This window comes from Gasterosteus aculeatus, chromosome 8 (assembly GCF_964276395.1).
Source record: "Gasterosteus aculeatus chromosome 8, fGasAcu3.hap1.1, whole genome shotgun sequence".
NCBI classification, from domain to species: domain Eukaryota; kingdom Metazoa; phylum Chordata; class Actinopteri; order Perciformes; family Gasterosteidae; genus Gasterosteus; species Gasterosteus aculeatus.
This window is the reverse complement of record NC_135695.1, coordinates 7,706,994-7,731,252: the sequence shown is the minus strand read 5'-3', so window position 1 is coordinate 7,731,252 and position 24,259 is coordinate 7,706,994. Positions and strand designations below refer to the sequence as shown.

The 24,259-nt window shown below is 44.0% G+C and overlaps 4 protein-coding genes across 9 annotated transcripts; 1 reads left to right on the top strand and 3 right to left on the bottom strand.

Moving 5' to 3' along the window:
- Positions 1 to 826: 826 nt before the first annotated feature.
- Positions 827 to 5,144, bottom strand: pycr3 (pyrroline-5-carboxylate reductase 3). Its single transcript, XM_040183820.2, has 7 exons — positions 4,222 to 5,144; positions 3,347 to 3,440; positions 3,212 to 3,276; positions 2,122 to 2,301; positions 1,807 to 2,019; positions 1,378 to 1,470; positions 827 to 1,282 (listed from the first exon to the last, which is right to left on the bottom strand). Exons 1-7 carry the CDS (start codon positions 4,666 to 4,668, stop codon positions 1,079 to 1,081), a joined length of 1,296 nt encoding a protein of 431 aa, XP_040039754.2. The 5' UTR covers positions 4,669 to 5,144; the 3' UTR covers positions 827 to 1,078.
- Positions 5,145 to 5,147: 3 nt separating this feature from the next.
- bmb (brambleberry) lies at positions 5,148 to 10,119 on the top strand. Of its 3 annotated transcripts, none has more exons than XM_078107975.1 (13): positions 5,148 to 5,358; positions 6,491 to 6,753; positions 6,868 to 6,996; positions 7,083 to 7,268; positions 7,365 to 7,587; positions 7,966 to 8,082; positions 8,199 to 8,378; positions 8,484 to 8,690; positions 8,789 to 8,912; positions 9,160 to 9,218; positions 9,371 to 9,486; positions 9,572 to 9,693; positions 9,810 to 10,119. In XM_078107975.1, the coding sequence occupies exons 2-13, from the start codon at positions 6,493 to 6,495 to the stop codon at positions 9,937 to 9,939; spliced, it is 1,854 nt and encodes a 617-aa protein (XP_077964101.1). In that variant the 5' UTR covers positions 5,148 to 5,358; positions 6,491 to 6,492; the 3' UTR covers positions 9,940 to 10,119. The 3 variants fall into 3 exon arrangements, with proteins under 3 accessions (XP_077964101.1, XP_077964100.1, XP_077964098.1); XM_078107974.1 differs by having other exon boundaries at positions 5,148 to 5,412; XM_078107972.1 differs by lacking the exon at positions 5,148 to 5,358 and adding an exon at positions 5,647 to 5,753.
- A 141-nt stretch (positions 10,120 to 10,260) lies between these two features.
- Positions 10,261 to 13,939, bottom strand: LOC120823655 (GDP-L-fucose synthase). Its single transcript, XM_040183825.2, has 10 exons — positions 13,663 to 13,939; positions 12,908 to 13,068; positions 12,678 to 12,792; positions 12,436 to 12,564; positions 12,283 to 12,356; positions 12,063 to 12,196; positions 11,767 to 11,898; positions 11,602 to 11,681; positions 11,138 to 11,237; positions 10,261 to 11,017 (listed from the first exon to the last, which is right to left on the bottom strand). Exons 2-10 carry the CDS (start codon positions 13,066 to 13,068, stop codon positions 10,962 to 10,964), a joined length of 981 nt encoding a protein of 326 aa, XP_040039759.2. The 5' UTR covers positions 13,663 to 13,939; the 3' UTR covers positions 10,261 to 10,961.
- Positions 13,940 to 14,794: 855 nt separating this feature from the next.
- Positions 14,795 to 19,885, bottom strand: serpinb1 (serpin peptidase inhibitor, clade B (ovalbumin), member 1). 4 transcript variants are annotated; one of them, XM_078107977.1, is made up of 8 exons: positions 19,239 to 19,467; positions 18,985 to 19,138; positions 18,652 to 18,840; positions 17,989 to 18,126; positions 17,756 to 17,873; positions 16,844 to 16,986; positions 16,592 to 16,759; positions 14,795 to 16,319 (listed from the first exon to the last, which is right to left on the bottom strand). In XM_078107977.1, exons 2-8 carry the CDS (start codon positions 19,000 to 19,002, stop codon positions 15,912 to 15,914), a joined length of 1,182 nt encoding a protein of 393 aa, XP_077964103.1. In that variant the 5' UTR covers positions 19,003 to 19,138; positions 19,239 to 19,467; the 3' UTR covers positions 14,795 to 15,911. The 4 variants fall into 4 exon arrangements, with proteins under 4 accessions (XP_077964103.1, XP_077964104.1, XP_077964102.1 ...); XM_078107978.1 differs by lacking the exon at positions 18,985 to 19,138 and having other exon boundaries at positions 19,382 to 19,885; XM_078107976.1 differs by having other exon boundaries at positions 18,985 to 19,839.
- Between the last annotated feature and the right edge of the window lie 4,374 nt (positions 19,886 to 24,259).

Below are 24,259 nucleotides of genomic sequence, written 5' to 3'. Positions count from 1 at the left end.
ATAAATAAATAAATGTATTATCATTATAATAAAAATAATGATGTATATGTGTATATCACTTAAATGTTTCAGCTGTTAAATTTGAAGCTAATTTAATTTTTATGTATATATATATATATATATATATATATATATATATATATATATACACACACACATATACACACACATCTGTAGTGGAATTTATAAAATAAATAAATAAGATAATCTGAATCTGCAAAGTAGTAACTCATTTAGATTACCGTAGTGGTCAAAATATATAACACTGGCTTCTAAAATGTTGGGTAGTAAACTTTTAACGCTGCATAAGTGTACAGCATTATCCCAAAATGGTACCAGATAAAGCAAGCATTTGGCCTAGGACACTTTATAAAAAACATTGAACACACTTTGAATCAAGCATCACGTTTTTCTCAACTTTGTAACATACACAAAGCTAGAAACTGGTACACGTGGGGCAGATGCACAGCCAGGCTCACTGTGGAATTAATCACAAGTAAAGGTCTACTTTATGCTTCATTAACACATTTTTCTTCCATTCTGAACTCCCAAATTATGGCAGGCAATGCATTACTAGAAAAGTAGCTTCTTGGATATGTTACTATGTCAGTTTGATTAACGCCTGATAGAAGTGCATGAGCCTCTCTGTATTACTCCACAACATCACTGTGCCTTCATGGGATAACGTGGCCCTCAATAAGAACATACTGTCCCAGTTGTGTTTACCATCTCCAAAATTAGATTTTAGTCCCACCTTACTTGCATTAGATGGAAGATTATTAATGCACACGCTAAAGTACCCATTCTCTCAAATGAAGGCCCAAGGTCATGTTCAAATATTTTACTTGTCAGTGTCAACAATTTAGCCAACCTTTTCTTCATAAAGACATTACAGATGAAATGAGGAAGTGTGAACTGCACTTGTTTTAACAAAATTTAAAACAACAACGTGACAAGTCCTGCTCTGTCTTTGTTTTCCTTCAGGACCTCGAGCCCAAAAGTCAGCTTGTTGAAAGGCTACAATCAGGTCCATTGAGTGTAGTGAGTAATAGTTATTAAAAGGCAAACCGCAGAAGTGTCATTTCCTGGATCCTGCTGCTGACTTTTGGCCCAGCTCTCTGGCTCTCTCAGTGGCAGCTTCCACAGCGCTCATGGTGGATGCCCTCAGACCACCCTGTTCCAGGGTGTGCAGCCCGTAGATGGTTGTCCCCCCTGGGGTGCAGACCTCAGAGCGCAGCTGAGCCGGATGCTTCCCAGACTCGCGTAACAATCTCCCAGCACCCTGCAACAGACAACGGTAGTGCAACTTTAAATATTGTGCTGGCCAACATATTACACGGTATTGTTACAAACATCAAATAGCACAGTGAAACTGACCAGGACGGTTTGGGATGCGATGCTGTGTGCCAGAGCACTTGGCATACCCATTTTAACAGCTCCTTCTGCCAGCGCTTCAGCAAAGAGATACACCTGCAGAGAGGGATCACGTGCAACACAATCAAAGATGCTGCAAATATTAAAACACACACACGTGTTGATGTTGTGTATTACTGCAGCGTAAACTCTTCATTCAACATCATGTCAGCTTATCTCTGACCATGTACAGAGTCTATGTCCCCTGTCTGGGCGCCGCTCACATCACCGCATGCAGCATCTAACAGCAAACAGAAATAATGCGTTTCGGAGCTCAGGGGTTGCGTTGTGCCACGAAGGAAACCTGTGGCATGTTTTAAGTGAATCACCAAGCAATTACACAATCACAAATACTTCCTTCCAAACAAAACCACAAACTCCTGGGACACTCACAAAAGCGACGCCGCTCCCGCTCAGTCCGGTGTGGATGTCAATCCAGGCCTCGGGCCCCTCCTCCACCAAACCGCAGCGGTGCAGCAGAGAACGAAGCAGAGCTCCATCCTCTTGCTTTGCATGGGACCCCCGTGAAAACAGCAGCGCCCCCTCCTGAACCAAACATGGGAGATTTGGCATGAGCCTGATGGCAACTGAATTTGCTGGCAGGAGCTGGGAATTATAAAGAGAGAAAAAAAAACGTATTATTTAACTTGATACCAGCGCAAAACCACAATTCTGTTTTTGAGAAACTGTGACACCAGACACGCTCACCTGCTCCAACGTTGCTAGGGTAACGCCTGCTGCAACAGACACGATAATGTGTCGGCCCGTTACGTGCACCGAGATCTCATTGAGAACTGGTGCGACCAGGTGAGGCTTGACCGCTACAAAGACCACGTCTGACCCGGACACCACCTCTGTGTTGGAGTGAGTGACGGTTACGCCGAGCTCCTGGAAGCCAAAGGGAGGGATGTTATGGACCCACGTGTCCACCCGCATGTACAGAGTGAACAGGTTCAACAGTTCAACTTGTTTTACATGAGAAAGAAAATAAACCACAGCATGCAAACGGGACCCTCCGCGTTGAAATAAACGTTAGGGTGGAGTATTTCTGCGTCACGTTCTCGATTCCACATGAATTTAATTAAAAACTAAAACGGGGCTCTTCATGTCAGTTAGAAGCTATAGCTATTAGGTGCATACATGCCACTCTGTGATGCAATAAGTCAGCTTAGCCAAAAAGCAAATGCTTGGTCAAATAAATGTTAACTTGACTGAAAATTAATTGGATGCTATGTTAAAATGCTAACAGATTTCCATGAAAAAAACATCTGGTTCTAGCTTTTCCAGCATAAAGAGTTGCTGCTTTTCTGTGATTTCATTGTAAACCGGATATATTTTGATGATGGACTCAATATGGACGAGCTAACTTAACATGTCACCACGTGCTCTTGGGAAATGAGACGGGCTGTGATGATAGTGAACTAGATATCTTTGGTTTTTGGCCTGTTGGTCAAATTAAACAAATCATTTTGGCATGATACAGATTAGAACTGTAATCTTTCACTTTATAGACAAGTATTTATAAAGACTATAACTGGCAGATGAATCAATGATTGGAAGTCTATTAACTGAATAAAGCTTTATTTTAAGACATATCTAGATTTTGTTTTGATGTTGTAAAAACATGAGACACTGTTGATGTAAATCTATTTGATAGCAGATCAACAGAATAGTTCGTTCTATTAACTCGTCCCCACAAGTCACCAGCTTGTGATATACTGCGTAATCTGCAAAAAGAAAACATGACACCCGCAGGACCAAGCAGCGGATCAGAACCGGTAAAGGAGGCAAAAAGTACCTGAAAGCGGCCGAGGTTCCTGGAGGAGGGTGCGCTCACTTTGACGTTTACAGGAAGAACATTTCCTACGACGGGGAACACACTTGTTAACTTGATTTAGAAGCTCGGTCTAATCCATTCTCTCGCTGTCCTCACCAGACAAGATGCCCTTTGCGATGCCGAAGGCCATGTTGCCTGCACCGATGAAACCAATCTTCAGCGGAGCGTCGATCTCTGGGTCCATTTTGATCTGAAGAGAAGGACGGAAAAAAATCAGGTGGGGAAATTGGCGACGTGGTTGAAGTATTTCCTAAAATGTATGCGTGCCAATCACAGGATAACCTGTAACTCAATGCAATCATGACATTTCCCACAATGAGAATGGTATCACACACTATCACAGGTACACCACAAATCCGTAATGAGTTAAATTGTACTAGATCATTAATTGCTAATTAAATTTTAGTGTCAGTATTATGATGATTTGAAAATACCAGTAGTAGATGTGTGATCATCATATCATAAGGCCAGAAGTGACCACTGTTCTCAATGCATCAACACTACGCAGTAACACAGATGATTTTTACTTAAATCGCCTGTGTTCACATGCACACAAGAAACCGGATAACGGAGCAAAATCAAGTGACATGTATTTGACCTCGATTTGATCACCTGTTTAAATAATGGATAAACCACTATTGTTGTGCATTCATTCCGTTTTAGGGGAGCTTTTCCTTTCTATTCTACTATAAGTCACATCTCTACGGCATCACCTGAAAGATTCAAAGGGATCCCATGAAAGTAAATGACCTCCCTAAAGCTGTAAAGCGCTCATCCACGTAGGATTCCCTGCAGGACTTTACTATTTGGGTGCATTGCTTTTAATGTGGTAAATGACTTGATGTCAGCTGTTCCCAACCGGCGCAGAGTCGGGTAATGAATGCATGCATCTACACAACACACGTATGGCTTTGAAATCACGGCTATGATCCGCTGAGAAGATGACGTCGCATCCGCGGCATCGCCCCTACAATAAGATCCGGGTTCCGGACGGACTTGTCCGGGCAGGACCGCGGCCAGTGCAGCATCGACGCGTCTCCGTCCGAGTCCTCCGTCACTTCGTCATCCCGGTCACAGCGGACTCCAGCCGCGAGCAGTGGGTGTCTGGACTCCATGATGGCGATCATGGTCTTCTCGTAACGCCACCAGCCCTGTATTTTGGTCGGAGCCGGAGATTCGGGTTCTCTTTTGCACTTGTAATACGCACTTTTGAGAAGTTTCCAGCGAAACTTCAACTGGTCCACAGATCTGTGATAGCCGGCGGCCGTCATCCTCCGGTGGGCCACCTTGAAGAGCTTGTTATTCCTCACTTTCCTGCCGTCCAAGCACTTCTTCATGTCCAGCTCCTTGAGGATTTCTAAAAATAACTCTGTCTCCTTCACGTCCCAGTTCTGCTTCTTGATACCAGACTCGTCCATTGTTGTTGCACTTCAGCCCAGCGGGCTCGAAGCTGGCAGAATTGCACGCAGCGAGGATGCTAATTAGCTGCTAGCATGTCTGATGCGGTGCTGTTGCCGGCATGCATTTTTTGGCAATAGCTTAAGGGTCGTAAAAAGGACTCGATAAAATGTTTAAATCATTTATCTAAAGAAAACAACAATAGCAGAACGCGAGCTCCGATGCAACACGTGACGTTAACAACGACATAATCCACCACGGATACAATACAATGCGTTACTTGCTGACTGGACAACCATAAAATAACACGGAGTTACATAAACGCGATGTTGTGAATAACACCGGCTGACACCAACACGGACTCTGGGGTATTTATTCACCTGTAGTTTTTCCAAATGGCCGACGTATAGCAAATATCAAGCTTGATTTAACTTTCTCCGGGGCCGTTAGCACCGGGAACATCCGGGCTCGTTTTTCACTCCTGCGCTGCTGCACCAGGTGGGCGGAGACTCCACCACCCAAATTTAGCACACACCGTGTCCGCCCGTCCCCAAAATGAGTCTAATCTCATTGGCTACTTCGTTGTCTTCATCCATCCACGAGGTGTGCGGTGCGGCGTTTGCCCGAAAACATCAGCTCTCATTTCGATCAGCTGTGAGAGGGAGGAGAGGGAGACAGCAGCGTCAAGCAGCTGCCAGGTTTAAGAGCAGGTACACGATCTAGCAATGTTTCAGGCGTGCCTCTAATCCAGCGTACAACGCAAGGTAATTGATTATATATCTATATTAAATTAAAATTATTTTGCTTGCATATGGCACACATTTGATAACATTTATGTTTGCATATTGAAGAAGGAATTGCGACGTGGTCCCCGGTACTTCAAACAAGACGGACATGTTGATTTAAAAAGTATATTTTAAGTCATTTTGATTTTTTTTTAAATCGGTTTATTTCCCTTTTTTAATCGTCAAATTTATTTTTTGTATGGTGTAATCTAGATTTGTGTACGCGTGTGTTACCGTGGCCCTCACAGCAGGTGTTGTATTGGCGCACCGGCAGACATGCCCGGGCAAAGCCTGTGTGTGGTCCTCATTCTGGATGAAAGGTCTGATTGTTGTCAGCACTCCTGCAATTGGGCTCATTCTGCATGGCCTCGCAAGATCACGTGCATGCATGCATACAATACGAACATTTAAACTGCATCTACAAAGTTGCACATTCATTGTCAATCCTTCAAACACATTTGCCTGGTTTCTGCCGCCATCTGGCGACCTTCTTAAAATGTGACGTAGAGGCTTTTCCCTGAAATGTGACATTGCAACCACCTCCACAAGTTAAAGCTGAATATAAACTTAATTGCCTGTGATATGTTGCAGAGACTTTTCTGAAAAGCTAGTTAATAACTATATCAAGTAATTGGATATGGCCTAAGGAGTAAAATGACAGAAATCAACTACTATAGTTCAACAAACACTACAACGATCCGATGAGTTGTTTGGAGGCACTTAATCTTTAATTTCTCTCAAGAAAGTGTAATAAGAAGGATGAGAATTTTGTGAAATGAACTATTTGCAGTAAGGGTTAAAGAAAAAGCTAGCATGAGGAATTGGGCGAAATAGCTCCACAGTTGCATTAACTACTGAAAACATTTCCATAATTAAAATGGTCTTAATACTACAATTAGTTCAACTTAAAGGAAAATTAGACATTCGTACAAGTTGTACGAACAGAAATACAAATGAATCCCGGACTACACGTTACTTTTTTTTATTTTGTGCTGTGGCCATCTCTTGCCATTCAAGGCTGACATTAATGACTCCTTCTCCTTGTGATCCGCTGCAGACATGTGCCGTCTCCCGATCCCCCACCTGTACGTCCTGCTGATGTGCATGCTGGCCTGTCACTGTCCTGCAGTCAACGGGTTGTTTGAGTGGCTCAAAGGAAAGGAGACTCCTCCAGCAGCAGCAGCAGCACCACCACCACCAGCAGAAGTCCCAACACTACTTGCTAAGGATGCCCGGTTTGAGATGAAGACCGTCGACGAGGGTTTTTTGGCCGAGTCGAAGCAGATGGAGCTGAGCCCGTTGGACAGCTGCCATTACAGGGTAAACAAATGGAAACACCGCTGTGTAGTTGCTTGGAGGTTTTCATTGAATGGCGTCAGTACACCTCCACTGGTTTGCCCCCCTTATTTTTTGATTAACGCGCTGTGCTCTTAGGTGGTCGCCCAGCTGAAGGCGAGTTGTGAAAGCCTCCCAGAGGAGCAGCTGGCGAAGCTCGGCGTCGTGCTGTTCAACTGCCAAGCCGAGACCGAGGGGCGCCGCGCCTACCCGTGCACGGAGCAAATGGTAAGATGTGAAGTTCTCCTTCTATTTTCCCCATCAACGTCCTGTGTTTTGGGTCTCGACGGAGCCATCTCACCCGGATGTTCCAGACGATCAAGGAGTGCACGGCAGACATGGACCCAGACACGTGGAACGCCTACCACATAGTGAGCAACAGGGCGCGCTCGGTCTGCTACGCCACGCGGCAGCAGCTCTTCCGGCGCCGAGCGGAGCAAACCGTGAACGCTCTCATCTCCACGGCGACGAGCCAGCTAGCATCAATGACCCACCTGAAGGTAGGTTTCCATCGTCTTTTTTTTGGTCCATGTGCGAGGGATGCAAGAGGAGAGGGTGGAAGATCACTCTCTGTTGGTGGTTGTTTCTTCGGACAGGAGGGCCAGCTGGAGCTGAAGGAGCTGACGGCGTCCTCCTTGGACAAGCTGCTGGACGGTCACAGCGCCCTGCAGGCCCAACAGGGCAAGCTGTACGAGGGCCAGGGCCAAATGGAGAGTTCGCTGAAGGACAACCTGGAGCGCCTGAGCCAGGAGAAAGCCCTGATCGCCTCTGGACAGCAACTGGTAGCCCAGCTCATTCAGAGCATTACAAAGAGAATGGGTGAGGGGGGAAGAGAATTCAACATTTGGTAGATTTGGCTTTAAACGTTACTTTTGACAGAGCTAGATGATGAGCGATGAAAAAGGTCAAAGCAACATTGGTAGTCTACTTGGTAATCTGCTCCACATATTTAGCTCACAAGTGTCAACGTAAAACGTAGCTATTTGCAACGTAAAAGAACCTTTTATATCAGCATCAAAATGCTAATGGTATCAATGTCTTTAACCCTCATTTATTCCTCAAAGGAAGTTATTTAAAAAGATCTTTCATAGGGCGAGAGTTTCAAGGCCTCAATCTGCCCCTTTAAAGAGAGTATTGTCTTAATGTCACACCCTGCAGTATTCCATTAAGATGTATTTCTTTCCTGGCCTGTCCCAGAGAACGTGAGTGAACACCTGCAGACCCAAGGCTCCGAGGTGCAGGACAGCCACAAGGCAATCGTAAGAGACCTCGCAGACGTCCGACACCAAGCTCAGGACATCCATCAGAAAATTGGTAATCCGATCTATATCCATTTCTCAATTTTAAATCCTGCTTGCTGTTAAATCAGGGATGTCTCCCATTTGTTTTGTTTTTTTTGTTTTCCTTCCCTTGTGCATGTGGCTGATCAGACCATAGCATGTCGGAGTTTCTGCAGTACCAGGATCAGACATCGCAGTACTACACTGACTTGATGAATAAACTGGAGCGCATGAACAGCACCCTGGGGGCCACGCTGCACTTCCTGGACAACATGCAGAGCCGCATTGAGCAGCGGCTCCACATGATCCAGGGCTACCTTGGCTGGGCAGGTGAGACGTGACCCCCCACCGTGCACGGGGCCGCGTTTGTCATCTTCTCTGCACCGGATGATTTGAGTACAATTGTATTCTTATTTAAGTTCCTGTGTTTTTCAGGTTTGAGCCTGACAGCCATGTGGACCTGTGTGGCACACACGGGCTACTTTGTCATGTGTGCGGTCCTGCTGACGTTCCTGCGTTGCTCTGCTTTCTCTCGCGCCATGCTGCTGGTCAGCGTGCCTCTGAATGCAGTGGCGGAGGTCAACCAGCAGGCGGCGCTGGATCTCCCCGGCCTCAGCCTGCTGCTGCTCCTCCTCTCTCTGGGTACCTGCCGTTTTTAAAATAGGCCACCACAACGTCTTCAAGTTCCTCAGACAATTGTTACAATATGTATATATCTTTTTTTCCTTCCATCTCTGCAGGTCACTGGTTTGTGAGTCTGTTGTGGAAAGGCCTCCAGGTCAGAGGGAAGCCGGCCTCCCCGCTGCCCCTGTGTGACACTGTGAAGCCACTGAAGGACTTTCCACAGTCCTCTACGCCGCAGAAGTGGGTCCGCAGAGCTCATGATAAGCTTTTGCAGGCTATTGAATTAAAACTAGCAATTATAAAATGTCTTAAATGTTTGTTTTTTGTCAACTGAACTTATCAAAATATTTTTGATTTTGCTGATGAAATATCTTCACATTGACATTTTGCTCTGCCCCCACGCTCAACATTTTGTTTTAATAAGTGCTCTTGTGTCTTGGTTTTATTTGATGTAGTCTCTTGTTCTTTTTTTTCTTTTTTTTATCAGAGACAATGATGGCTTTGCAGAGCAAGATGACCCTTTGAATCAAGACAGCTTCATATCAGGTTTGGCATTTACATTATACCTCAAAGTAAAATCTTTTACAAATAATGTGAAGAAAAAGATAGAAAAGTTTCCCTCACAAATTGAAATAACACAGAGATGCAAGTGATTGTTGTGTGTGTGTGTGAAGTATTACCTCTGTCTTTTTGTACAGGGAACCTTGGGATATCTGCCGTGTCTCCCCGTCACAGGAATCCAGTGCCAGAGTCCAGGTTCATGGCGACAGTCGGCAGCCAGAATCACTCCACTCCTCGGCCGGTGTGCTCTGTGGTGAGCAACTGTCACGTGAGGGATAACTGAAGATCTGTTAACAGTACCTCGCAAACTATTAAAAAGCTTGTTTTTTATTTTATAGGCTCTGCTTGCTAATATCCCCCCAAGAAACCTCGGCGGTATGTTTGAAGCTGTGAACAGCTCTCAGGATTTCGCAAACGACTCTCGAAGTGCAAGTCCGACCCCGTCGCTGGTCAGCAACAGGTCGGGATTTTCTGAACATTTTAACATGAACTTAAAGATGGGGGGGGCAAATGCATTGAGCCTTTGCTGCACGTGAACCAACTGATCATAATTTCCTTTTTCCTTCTCTGTTGCAGCTCTCTATCAGCCCGTCAGCTGTGCAACGGGGTCACAAAAACGGGGAAGGCCTGTAAGAAGAGAGCCGTGCCGGGACAAGAGTACTGCAGATTCCACGAAGGGGGCCACACCTCCTACGTTGTCAAATGAGAGCTACACTTTAGTAATGACCAGATGTTTAGATTTCATGGCCACGCTTTTAACTGTCCTGTCAGTCTAAGTTGCCACGGGCCTTCTCTGGAAAAACCTGTTCTCAAATGATAGTGATGTCATTGTAAAATTTGCCTAACGTTCATTTTAAGTTAATAAATTATTTCTTTGCCTTTTTAATCTGTGACTGTTAAAAAAAAAAGTACCAAAAGCTGAATTAATTTGCTGTTTTATCTTGTGAAATAGGAAACCTATAAGTAGATTGGATATCATGGTTTTATGAAAGACAGCTTAATGATTTAGGCAAGACTCCTTAAACACTTATAAATATAATAAAACATTTATTGTGCCCAGTGCCAATATACCGACTAAAAATAATAACACCCACGTAAAAAGACACAATGCACTGCGCAGCAGCAGGTGTCCGTTTTATCTACATCACCCCCACGAAACAAAGTTCAAAACGTATAATCTAGGATAAGCGCATGTTATGGTAAAATCAAGTGAACATTTTCCATGAAAACGAGTTATCCTAAACCTATGATCTATTGAGGTGTGAATAACTCCATTCCACTAAATACTGATTGAATTGTTATTAAGGGTGTTGGTGATGAGAAAGTATATTTAGGATTTTTGGTTAAACACTCACCAGGCAGGGAACATTTTTGCTGTACCCAAAAAACAAACTAAAGCATAAAATAAGTGAAGTCTATGATTAAAATATCAAATTGTGCCCACTCCCGAATTTAGAAGTTCCAACACAATACCGAAGAGAAATACACCCGTAGACAGACTTCTCCATATGTCCAGATGGAGGAGACGACATGAAGTGAGGGTCAGTCCAAATCAGAGTGGCCAACAACTCCGAAAAAAATCTTTCCGGAACACCCCTCCACCTTGGCACCGCCTTGGCTTTCATGGACCTCTTCATCGCCGTGTTCTCTATTCAGCTTCTAATCCACCAGAGCGGGAAAATCCACTGACCATCAACCGACGTTTAGCCCGCTTGTTCGCAAGAGTTTTCACTTGCGGCACAATTCATAGTTGGCAACAAACCAGTCGCAGGTTTCCTTCAAAGCTGTAAGAAAGAGCCAGAAGCATCAGGCAGGCAGCTGATGTAGTTAACAGACTCCCTGTAGTTCCCATCAATTATTTTATATGTATCTAACCAGCAATACACACTATAGGTCCGTCCCACCTTGTTTGAAGGGTGTGAAGGTGAAGTCCGGCTGGTAGCGACGCAACTTTTCATTGCTGGCTGTCTTTTTGAACTGGCCATCGGCTTTACTGGTATCAAACTATAGGTCAAAGGTCAAGGTAAGTTCACGGAACTCATGAACTACTTTTTTTAAATAAGCAAATTGATCATAAAAGCTTAAGGACTATAACAACAATAATACAAGCCGAATCAATTAGATTTGAATGCCGCAAAAAAGGAAAAGGTTTTTGCAATTGGTCATCAATGTGCAACGAGCACCACCCACCAGCACTCTTTTACGGTGCGGCTCATCACACCTAAAACATGGAACCTAAACAGTTTGCCAGGAGTTTGACCAAATTAACCTTGCTGAACACAACTTGGAACTGCCAAAGGTCTGGATCGTGAACTAATATAGTAAACAACCTGGTCCACAAGTTCACTTAGCACGATTAGAAGGATACCACCACTTCTCCTTTAAAGTCCAGTGCTTCCACAACTGCTTCTGCTGCTTCTTTGATGGACACTTCATCCTCCTCTCCAACTGCAACCAGTGGACACAAACCAGACATCATCACGAGGAACTTCATTCAGCTTTCACTGTGGATATGGCCTGTATGAGCACTCACCAGAGAGAATGATTGGATCGACCTCTGGATACTCTCTCAAGACCCACAGGAAGAGACGAGCCAGGTCCAAAGAGTAGATGAACTGCCGTCTGGGGGTGCCGGAGCCCCAGACCACCAGGGGCTTACCCTCCTCTAATCATGTTCCAACAATTTATATGAATCTCCCATTGTATCATGCTTGTACAGCACAAAGAATTGGTCAACCTGACTGGAGCACTCCCTCCACTACAGAGATATTTTGTATTGGTGTTTTATCAATATGGAAATGTTAGACTGAATAACAGAATGGGACTTACTTTGAGCAATGTACGCTTTGTGTATAAGGCCTGGCAGCACATGACCATCTTCAATGCTGTAGTTGTCATGAGGACCAAACACATTAGTGGGAATTACAGCTGTATAGCAACACCCATGCTGCTTGAAATATGCCCTGTGAAACACACGCACACAATTTTACAGACAATTCTTACTCGTCTAACATTGTGAATTCACCAGCACAAAACGATCAGTTCCCACCTGTTATGGACGTCAATCATTCTCTTTGCGTAGGCGTAACCGAAGTTTGACTCATGAGGTGGGCCGTTATGGATCTTATAAAAAGAAAGTAAAGTAAGTTGTCATTTACAAATGTACTGACGCCAGCTAAGAGAAGACATGCAGGGATTCTACCATTGTCTCATCAATGGGGTATTTGGTCTTATCAGGAAAGATGCAGGTGGACAGGCAGGAAACAACTTTGACCACGGCAAATTCATGGGCGGCCTGCAGCACGTTGTCATTGATGTAGACATTGTTTCTCTGGAGGGGACAGACATCAAAAAGCAATATATAACACCACAGATTCCTCTTCACACACAACAAACATCTGTTCTAAGTCAGCCAGTGACAGGAGAAGCGAGACCTCCGCATACCCAAAAGTCCAGGTTGTATTTCATGTTCTTGAAAAGCCCCCCGACCATAGCAGCCAGGTGAATGACGTGGGTTGGCCGGAATTTCTCAAAAGCTGCCCTCGTCTCCTCCATGCTCCTGAATAGAGGCCACACAAACACAGCATGAGAAAAGGCGCCGCTCCACATTGTTTGCGCATGTAACAAGACACGCATGTACGTGATGGTGGCAGCTGGAGGACGTATTCGCTCACATAAGGTTGGCATCTTTGGAGGAGAGAAACATCCATTCTTCCCCCTCCTTGCCTCCCCCTTCCTCCTCCTTGACCACATGTTGTATGGCCCGGCCCACCAAGCCGGATCCTCCGGTCACCAAAACCCTGAACGCAGCAGTGTGATCACCCTGGAAGCTCATCTAGAGAGAGAACGCACAAAAAAAGGCTTCATGGAGGAAAGGCATCATTTTGTTGCACTTGATAGTCGAGCTTCTATTTAATTACACAAAAGAGCAGCTAACGTTGCACTTAAGGCTCCCACACACCGTCCACAGGTGTGTGTGTGTGTGTGTGTGTGTGTTTGTTTTTCAGCTCGACTCTGCTGTTTGCAGGTAACGTTAAGTGCCACGTCACTGAGCAGCTACACTGCTCAGTGACGTGGCACTGAGCAGCTACAGTGTAAATAATAGCTATAGCTACAGTGTAAATAACCAACACTAGCTAACTTGCTGTGGCTAACTTCAATAACGTAACCAAAGCGAACTTGTTTGTCACTACCCGTCTCCCTTCACATCGAAGGGTCTTTAGGGAACCGGGTTGTTGAGGTGCTGAGGTAAGACCGCCCGCGGAGCTAACGGGGCTAACCAAAGTTGATGTTATCTATGCTAGCAGGTGGCCGCCCCGCTCATTCCTTTCAGCAGGTGTAACTGGTTAAATTAGTAAGGTAACAGGCACTTTTCTTGCACCTATCTCAGCAAAACAACTTAACAAGTGTATAAAGTAACGATAGTTACCTCCTAACATCTATTCCCAGACCTCCGTGGAAAACGTCACGCGGTCGAGGAAAAAAAGATGGTTAGAATATTTCCTGAGGCGAAAAGGCAACCCTGGTGTTTAGGGAACCGACTCCACATCCACTAAGCGGAGTGACGTAGTTATCATGCGGCGGGAGACGCTCGCTAGTGACGTCACCCTGCAGCGGCGAAACTACAATTTCTCCGAAGATGGACTACAACCGTGTTGTTACAGTACTGCGTCATGCAGACGACATACAACAACCCGGTTCAGAGTATTACTTTAATAACAACGTTTCAATAAAAATGAGGTATGCTAACGGATACTCACGTGATCTATCGTTATTTCTCGTGCACGGCCGAATGAAACGTCACTATTGAAATATTGCCGCAGCAGGCCGTGCGACGGAATTATCTCCTTCTTTCGTAAAGGATGATCCATTGGTTCATGTGTTAAAGGAGCGAAGTAGGGAAGCTTTGAAGCTCATTTCCCCAGCATCAGCTCTTATCACGTCCACTTACTGTACTTCCCAGTAATTCCACTCAGTTGGGAACCTTCCTAAGAGAAATTTACAAGCCCATGGCTGTATATATTTAAATAACTCCATAGCTAAGTGAGAGCAGGTTCGGATTCCCTAAAATCTGCGGTTGATTTTCCTAAACCCTTCTGGACTCTCCTGACCATCTTCCCTTGGTTAGGAGGTATTTTTTTCGACAATTGGAATCAAGTCCATCGCTCAGCAGAAAGACCCGTCCAGAACATAAAACTACTTATTCCCTTAACTTTGTTTAGTCATTAAATCTATTTGACTACTTTTTGTGCTTGAAGAATGGGTTGATGTTGTTTTTAATGTATATTAGTTTGGGCCTAAAACACCTTGTTTATACGTCTGGATAGCTTCTGATCAGCATGTAGGAGCAACATCATTGCTGTAGATACTGTACAATTTGTGTCAAAGCGATTTCTCAGAAACACATTATTTATATCACCGCCCGTGAATGAGGCACAGCGACTAAGGGGTTTCCTCTAGTTAACAGGCCATACAGAAACCACCTGTTTATTCTTTGGTTTGCTGCTTTTCATTAGCTATTGTTGTGTTCAAAATGAAGAAACGCCGGGCGGACAAAGGGCAAAAGGTTAAAATCAAATGTATTTAATAAAAGAAAGGGCGTTGTGGTAAAAGGGACATCTCAGCCGAGGAGCCGCTGGTCTTTGCAACAACAGGCCACAGGGCCCATTGACCCCCCCCCATAGTGCCTGTCTGTTGCCTCCACCAGCAAACTCGAGGACAATGGTTGCCAACAGGTATTTATACCGTAAAGGTGTGAAAGTTAGTGTCCACACCTGTGGGAGTGGTCTTCTGGTGAGTTTATTGTAACTCAGATTTCGAATGACCCCCAGTCAATACCAGTTGTTGTGCAAGTACTACATGCATGCATTCAGGTTGATTACATTACATTAAATACAATCATAACTGTAAATTGATATTATTCTATTGATTACAGTTTCAATATTACAGTGGTTTTACAATATTGTCATTACTTTATTGATTACACAGTTTCAGAATCATGGCTGTATTCTGGTGTACACTATATGCATTTTATTAATTTATGAACCGGGTCGTCAGTTTATTTCTAATATCCAACACAATGGTAGGAATGCTTTCCCAGGACTTCAACCGGTGCTTGTGATTTCCATGTTTAAAAACTGTCTTTGACAGCTAAGTAAAGTTATGCACTGATATTTAACAAATGAATGTAAAAGGAGTGACAAACTGCAGGAATTTACAATATTGAAAAGTTTCTCAAAATGTATCATGCACGCATTAACACGAGCGAGGCAATTCATTCTTCTTATGCTGTATCTATTTTTCTAAAAGTTATAAAGAATACGATTTCAGTAATAACCAGTGAATAGTTTTGTCTACCAAGATTTTTCTGTCCCTACAATAGAACTGAGGTGAAAGGAGCCAATTGTATTTCAATAAGCTTTCCCAGTTTCCAGTTTTATTGTGAACCCATCTTATTATAACTAAAGTCAAATAAACAGTCCTCTGGTTTCCTATATTACGAATGTAATCACTTTTAAACCCAAAGCAAAATATCTATATTTGTGAATGAAGTGCAATGGCAGACAACAAAACCCCCCTAGTTAAATTAAATATCCCAGAAAATAAAGCAATCATTTCAAAGGTTGTTTTTTTCTTTTTTTTTCAAATTGGACCAAAATCTTCATCTGCTGGTTCTGTCTACTGAGGAGACGAGAACCTCCCGAGGAAGAGGATGGCCTTGGTTTTATTGTGCCTGATGAAGAAGATGAAGGGGTGGTCCGCTGTGAAGTGCTCCTCCCTCAACATACAGAACGCTATCATGCCTGCGGTGGCCGCGGCCGCCTCCGTCCCCTCCTCGTTCACCTCCACGAAGGCCTTGTGGGCCACTGTGGACAGGAACAGTCCTCTTTCCCCGTTCATGCCGGACAGATCGGCCTTCGCCCCGCAGAACACGTCTGTCATCCCGAGTTTGGCCAAAGGCTCGCTCAGCTCGTAGTCTTCCTCCAGCTTGAACTTGGGCAGGTGAACGAGGACTTCTGAGTGGACATCCATGTTTCTCCTGTTGGTCCACTCGCCAAGCTTCTCCTGTGTGATCTCATTCTCCAGCTGGAACAAAACACATTATATCTCATCTCTAGCTCATATAAATATTAAGACGCAAGCTTGTTGGTCCATCCTATACTAGTAATCCTAACGTATGTGGCCTTTGTTTCATCAGGTCTCCTTGAAATCAAGATCTCTTTTGCAAGATGCAGAATCGTTATTATTTTGGATATTATTAGTTTTAATGATTTCCCAAGGGTGAAAATGTGTCACAACTTATGCATTACAGCTACTATTCCATCCCTTGTAGGCCGAGTTGCTTCCAGGTAGCGTACCTTCAGCAGCGGGTCAGAGCCATCTGCCGACTCCTCGGGCAGCAGGATGAACATGCTGAGCTCCTCATCCACATACGGCAGCTCCAGGATCTGGAGCCCGAGCTCAGGAACGTAGTTGTAGGGCAGCTTCTTCATCTGGTACATCATCTGGACCTGCTTTGCCTCATTCTGACACACGGGAAACCACGTAAATCACCAAGTGAAACAGCTTCATGTATTCCAGCTTCGTGTCTCTACATCTGCAAACTTCACCTGGTTGACTTTGAAGGACATCTCTTTGGTGTTCGCCGGATCAAAGCGGTTCAACCAGTTTCCCTTGAAGTAGATGGCATTAACCAGAGCCAACCTTGTCATAGGAGTGACCGTTCCCGGCTTCAGAAGATCTTTAATCTTATCTAAAATACCAAGACAACGCAAGCATTGATCACTGAGTCACAGAGGACAGAAGGGGGGGGAGCGGAGTTTGGTTTGACTGCTTTATCTTACCGTTGAATTGCCACACTGGGGGAAAACTGTGGTTATAATCACAGCCATTTTGGATAAATGGGGGTGAAAATGATATTTAGCCTATTGCAATATAAAGATGACCCTAATTAATAATACTGACTTACCTAATACCTAATCATTTGGTGATTATTAATAACACTTTTAAATAGAACCATTAATAATCAAATAAATCATTAAAATGAAGCCATATCATAAAACTAAATATAATTTGAATTTATATGATACTTCAGGAGGGGGATGCTCATCCAAACAGCTGTTTTATTCTTATCGCTCTCCACTGGCATTTTTGGAATGAGGGCCAACAGTCCTATTTAGGACTAGAGAGAGCAAATAGGCTTAAATGCTGTGTCAGTCCGTCTATCGATCCTCGCTCGGTTTCAGGGCGTTGGCCGGCGGCGCAGCGACACGCGCACGCAGCCAAAGACTTTGTCCAATAATGTTGTTACTGTTCACTATTCTTCTATAGATACAGAACGGTTAAACAGGTGGATCAAGGACCAAAAAAAATCATTTGAGGGCCGGTCGACAATATGCCACACTTACCCTATCAGACTATATCAGTTCTCATTCGTCGGCAGCCTTGAAGTACACTCTCTAATGATTGCAGTAAAAGTCAGTATAGTGATAATCCACGTCCGAGTAAGAAGAAGCACTCACTCTCCGTCTGCTGCTCCACCCAGCTGTTGATCTCCATTCTGCATGCCTCTGGAGCCCCCATAAAATCCACGGCCTTCAGGTCGGCCTGGTAGTGCTTCTGAGTGGCTTTGAGGAACAGCTGCAGTGAGGAGAAAACATTGTATGAACTCGGTCATGTAAAGTTGTATAATTCGTTAATTAACAATAGCTGTAGCTTGAGTTCTCTTGTATCGAAGTGTAAACTGAAAACTCACCGGGAGGAAGTTGGCAGTGTTTTCTCCGTAAAGGCGGTTGGCTAGTTTGAGGATGTATGAGGCGGAGGGTGAGTTGATGTCGCCGTTCAGTGTCTGGAAGTCTCCGTGGACGCTTTCACCAGAGCTGAATGACAGCGCCTGGGTCAAAATTTGGAACAACAGACTTGAATCTGGGATCAAAAAACTGTGCGGTTTGAAAACAATCACATGGATGTAATGTTCACGTGTCCTCGTGTTCTTGATCACATAGTGTAGTCTATATTTTAAAATGCTGTTGTGTTTTATGTATTCGGGAAGTCAATCATTCATCAACATGCTGAACCACTGCAGATAAAAATGTCCCTCGTGGCTTTACACAGTTTCAACACAAAAGTCATTCATCAAAATAAGATGAAGAAGAACCAAATCCTGAGGATTTACTCAACTCACAAAAGCACGTTCCATGAGCTGAAGCCACATTGTTAACTACCAGTTTTTATAACCACATGCAATCAATATGTGACTTGTTCCAAGGGAGCTTTTTCAGGTCAAAGTTCAGTTCACATCCGACTTTGGCTGTGTGGAGACACACCCTTCATGCTGTGCACACACACACCGCTGGGCCCACGGCCCCTCACACCCCACAAAAGAATGAAAACAGGCCATAATGGAGTGTGTGCTCACCTTTGCCATCTGAGCAGCGGTGTCTCCTTTGGCCCCCAGGTAAACCATAGCCAGGGCGGAGCTGATGCTCAGCGGGGAGACGAAGATGTTTCCAGCGGGACTCGCTTGGCTCAGAGTGCGGAGCAGCTCCAAGGCAAAACCTGTGTTTGATGCGCTGATGTCGGCCATGACTGATTGTTTACGACTTTCCTGTAAGGAGCAAATGACATTTCAATTGTTACACAATATCATACCATTAGGTAAAATACGTTTAAGACCGGTTTGAATGTGAACATATTTCATCGTTCTTAGTTACAGGTCTTTAAACAGACACTTTTATCCAAAGCGACTTACAATACACTTTAAACCCATGGATTTCTTCACATTTTTTGGCCTGGGGAGCAATTAGGGGTTAGGTGTCTTGCTCAGGCACACTTCGACATGGAACATGGGGCAGCCTGGACTCGCACCACCAACCTTGTGCTTCCCAGCACACCTTCTCTAACCCCTGCGCCACGACGACCCAGTTGACGTTTTAGAGAAAACAAGTTGTCAACACAGAGAAAATGACATAAAATGTGGTGTTTTGTCGAATGTATTATTGTCACCAGTCGTAGTTCTGCCTGGAGCGAGTCGAGATGCGTTCAGGCACCTGGAAATAAAACCCGCACACAAACTCTCTCCCAACAGCCGCATTTAAACACGTAACGCCGAACGCATGTCGGCAATCCGCATTACGGCGTCACGTTACCTGAACTTCCTCCCGCGGCGGCCGAAGCAAAACCTCTTAGCGCGCACTCAAAGTGCGAAGCAGCGCGAACGGGACGTGAAATCGTCGGGAGTTGCAGATGCGGCAGAGCAGGAGGGCGGAGGCTGAAGCCCGAAGTCCGACGCTCGTCATTTACGCGGAACACGAACAGGGAGCGTCACTGCAATCTGTGTGTGGGACGCGTGACTGCGCGATAAATCACCGACTGGTTACAAATACAGGAAGAAACAACACGAGCCAACGGGCCACACCCGCCTCCATCACACTGTTCAGTAGTGTTGTAGTTATTGCTGCTAGTAATAGTTGTAGTCAGGGCTGTAGTGGAGGGTAAACGCACGTAAACGCCGTTTACGCACCTCTAGAATTTGGAAATAGCGTTTACGCACCTATAAATAGCGTTTACCCAACTCTAAGTGGCGTTTACGCAAAGTTCAAACTCACTGCACAGCACTGGTGTTGCTGTAGATGACGATTTAGATGTATTTACTGCCTGTTGAATTATGACTCACAAATTCAGTGATAAATCTCAACATATGAACAAGAGAAAAAATCTGTCATTGTATTGCTATAATGTATCTGTATTAAAAGATGAAGATCAATTGTATGTATTTGCTTTCAGGTGAAGGAGCCACAGACACAACCTGCCCTGATTCTACACTACAGCCACGTAAAGCCAGATAGCTAATTCATTTGTTGTTGTAGTTCCAAAGTTACTCAAAATTCAAATGTTCTGAGACCATTATATTGCCCAAGGTGGTAGTGTGGCGGGGGGAGCAAACTTTAGTACTGCGTAGGGCAGATTAGAGCCGGAGGAGAGAGAGATTCTATGTCTGTCTGTCATTTAAAGGCAGTTTTACAAATTAAAAAGTCCTTGTAGTTTTCTAGTTTTGCTTAATTTTATTCAATTTTTTAAATGAAAGGTAGGTCTTAAGTTGAGCTAAACAACAGTCTAGTGAGGTATATTGTGGTATACTATTAGTCTGCTTATATGTGTGATGTGTGTGTGTTGTCAGCTTTGTAGAGATTAGGTGAGTCACTCTTAATTATTATGCACAACATTGCTCATATCATTTACTAAATTGGCAGCAGAATTTCAAGAAAAGAGAGACTCCAAAAGCAGAAGGTCACACAACAGCGCGACGGGTTTCAGGCAATGCAAGCTTTCGCAGCCGTTTTAGGGCACCTTTTAGCTGAAGAGGGCAATTCATGTGGACGTCATGAGCGACTGTAACATTATAGACGATAAAGTCCAGCCTCTCGTACCTTATTGCTTAAGTACAATATTGCCTGGTTTTGTCTGTTTTTGCCTGGTATTCATTTATTTATTCAATTTGAGTTAGTTTGTTAACACAAATAAATATATAAGTTGAATAATTTTTTTGTTTTGAGCACCTGCCCCCCCAAATGTCTGCACGTGCTCGAGTGGGGTTATAGCAAAGTTTTGCACTAACTGCATGCACGCGCACTCACACATCTGAGCAGCAACAAGCTCTCAAGGACATCATAGAACGATTGGAAGAACAGCAAAAGCTTTCACTCAAACGCATATGCATTGTAAAATGTGCCCACCACTACGGTGCGAGTTCAGGGAAACCTCATCATTTTTGGTTGATTCAGGGGCTACAGATTCTGTTATACAGAAAAAAAGGTATTTTCCAGGTCAGAAATTGAGTGGCAGGCGTGTCTTCTCTTTTTCTAACTTAATTGGTCCTTCGAGCCCTTGAGCTTCGAAACTCGTTTTCCTCTCAAGCCCTGGACCTGAAACTGTGCACAGGGAGTCTACGAAGTCCTCTGCCTTAACCCTTACAGGACTAGTTTGGTTTTGTGAGGCCAGGATCCGCTTGAGAGTGACGACATCCGTCGTTTTACTCGCAAAACCGGAACAGGGTGTTTTTCATCCGCTCTAAAAGAACACTTTTCTCACTGGGCACTACGGAAACAAATAGAAATCAGGAGTTCCTGTTAGCCGTAAAAACAAGAGCCGGTTTCTATTAACCGAAAGGAGCCTTGGAAAATTGTTTAGATAAAAGTGCTAATAGATAACGATAATTATATAATATAGAATGGAGTCGCTCCTTATCAAAAGATGAAAGATTGAAAAGGAGATGTTTTTATTTTTTCTATATTGATGAGGCGCAGGTACGCAAGGAGGGAGTAAGAAGAGATGGTGAAAAATGAATAACAAATGTGATTAATGGATTAATTCTCCTGATTGTGTTTTTCATTTCAAGATGTGATATACGGGAGACGAAGCCTCCTCTGCCTGTTTTTCCTCCAGCTCTCCTTCCAGCCTTCATCCACCTGTCACGTCCTCCTCCACCTCCTCAGTCCCCATCACAAACCACAGCCCTGGTCCCACAGAGCCCAGACCTTGTGTCTGCATTAACCAAAGCTATATGAGCCAGAACTTCAGCGTCCAGCTACAGGCCGGCTCCCACCAGATCGGACAGAGTGACTGGTAAGCAACAAATACCAGTACATTAGTCCTGGGAGCCTCTGAATTCAAATCCCGAAACTAATGTGTTTATACCAGCAGCAAGAGTGCTGCGGAGCAGAGGAAAGACAAACAGAAAGAAAATACTATAAATACCATGATGATGTTGAAGTTTCTACAACCTGTTTGTTCTTATGTGTATTCCTGAGAGAAGGAGCAGGACAAGATCCCTTTTCAACGGGCAACAGGTCATGTGCAAACACACACACAGCCATAGGCTGATGGGGAACAGGAGACTAGTAGAAATAAATAAATTCACTTTAATGGTAGAGGATGTGAGGTAATTACTTTTGCACACAAATCTGTTATTTTAACCTGAAGATGAACGAATAAAAGAAAATAAGTTGATAAATGTCTTTATTAATTGATAAAATGTCACTATTAGGGTGAGACTAAAAAAAGGAACACCAGCACACAAAATATCTGTCGGTGCAATTAATGATAATAGATCCAAAAACAGGTTTACAAAATTAGTATTATCAAAGAACTGTTTAGTTAACCTGTTTTGTCAAAATGAATAGAAGCTACTGGAATGAAGCACGAGTCACTACAATTTTGGTTTAACTAAAAGAGGTACTTAATTAGTTACACAAGAGATAAAGGAAATTTCTGAAGTAACTCCTCTATTAAAGGATGTGGTGCTGGATTCCCCCCGGATTGGTCTGTATGACGCCCCCGCGTTCATCTTGGTTTGCAGACATAATCCATCGACACGTTCTGAGTGTTGTTAATCTTAGTTTATTTCTTACATGTAATGTTTTGTTCCCAGTGGAACCAACTCTCTCTTGCCGCAACAGCGGTCAAAACGCTCTCGCTCCCCGAGTCCAACACCTGATGTCATTTGTTCTCCAATCAATTATATAGGTGCGCACAGGACCCAAGAACAGCGCCACCCAGTGTACAGAATTAAGCAAAGACATTTGATGTGAACATTTGGCTCCTACAAATTGATCTGTCTACTTTTGGGATGAATGTGAAAAATAATTTGCGCTTATCTACAGTCAGCAGGACTGATGGAACAAATATATACATTTAAATTAAAATGAAAAAAGAAAATAATGTCTAAAACGGAAAATAACACCCGATGTGGCTCAACCAAGCGCTCCCGAGGGTGGATGGGAAAAGGGCTGCCAAGGGTTTCCTGCTGGAAGATAATTTGTTGGTGAGAAAATGGGTGCCGCATTGAAAAGACTTTGTAGGTAATCCTATTTTTCAGGTTGTGGTCCCATCTAAATTCCAAGAAGAGACGCTTAGGACATCGTAAAGGCCGACCAGGGCATTTGGGCGTTCGAAATATGTACAACTACGTTCTCAGGTATTTCTTTTGGCTTTGTGTGAAGCGAGATGTGTCCAGAAATATCAAAACATGTCATACCTGTCAGATGATGGTCAAACCTAACCACACAATCAAGCCAGCTCAACAGGATCCAATTCCAGCAGTTGCTCAGCCGTTTGAACATCTTATGATTGATTGTGTTGGCCTCCTACCCCGGTCAAAGTCTGGAAATAACTGCTTACGGTAATGTGTAAAAGCCATCTGTTGCGCAGCATTACTGTTAGCTCTGTGGTTAAAGCTCTGACTCATTTCGCGTCCATCTTTGGAATTCCAATTTTTCCTCATATTTGTTTACCTAAGTCTTGAAGCAGCTGCAGGAGAAACGTGATTAAGCTTCTCAGGAATCAGGAATCAGGAAATATATGCCAAACATACAAGGAATTTGTCTTGGCGGTTGGTGCGTGACAGTAGACAGTGTAACAATAGACAACAAGACAACAATGCACAAGTAATAAAATTAAATGCTAATGCTATGGGTTAGTAGAATAAGGCTATGGGTTAGTATAAAATAAGAGAATAAAGTTAAAGTTAAAAATCAAAAATATTTAAAAAGTTAAAAAATATTAAAAAATAAAGTGACAAGTGACGACAAAGTGACGAGTGACGACAAATACCTTCTGCATACCTTCTGAGAGCCAAGGGGCATTACGGGAGCTAGAGCAGGACTGGACGGAGGGGTCTTCCCTGGTCAGAGAGGTTATGCAAGAGGGCACTGGGTACGGCCCAAATGAGATCATGTTTCTTCACACGGTGCAGGCCACTAACTTTGCACGGTTGCACGGCCTGACCCCCCCCCCCCACACACACAGAAAGTGAACGACTATATTAAGCGATTCTGACAACGGTTGTACGTGGCTGGGGAATGTTGTCAGCTGGATGAGCCACACCTGAGCCATAAACACCTCGGCCATAAAGATCTTCTCCATTCAGAACTGTGCTGTTCCGGGCTCACTACCACATACATTGTTGGTTTTGTTAACAATAAAATTGTCTCATCTAGCAGCTTGCTTGTTGTCTCCCTGCAATGTGT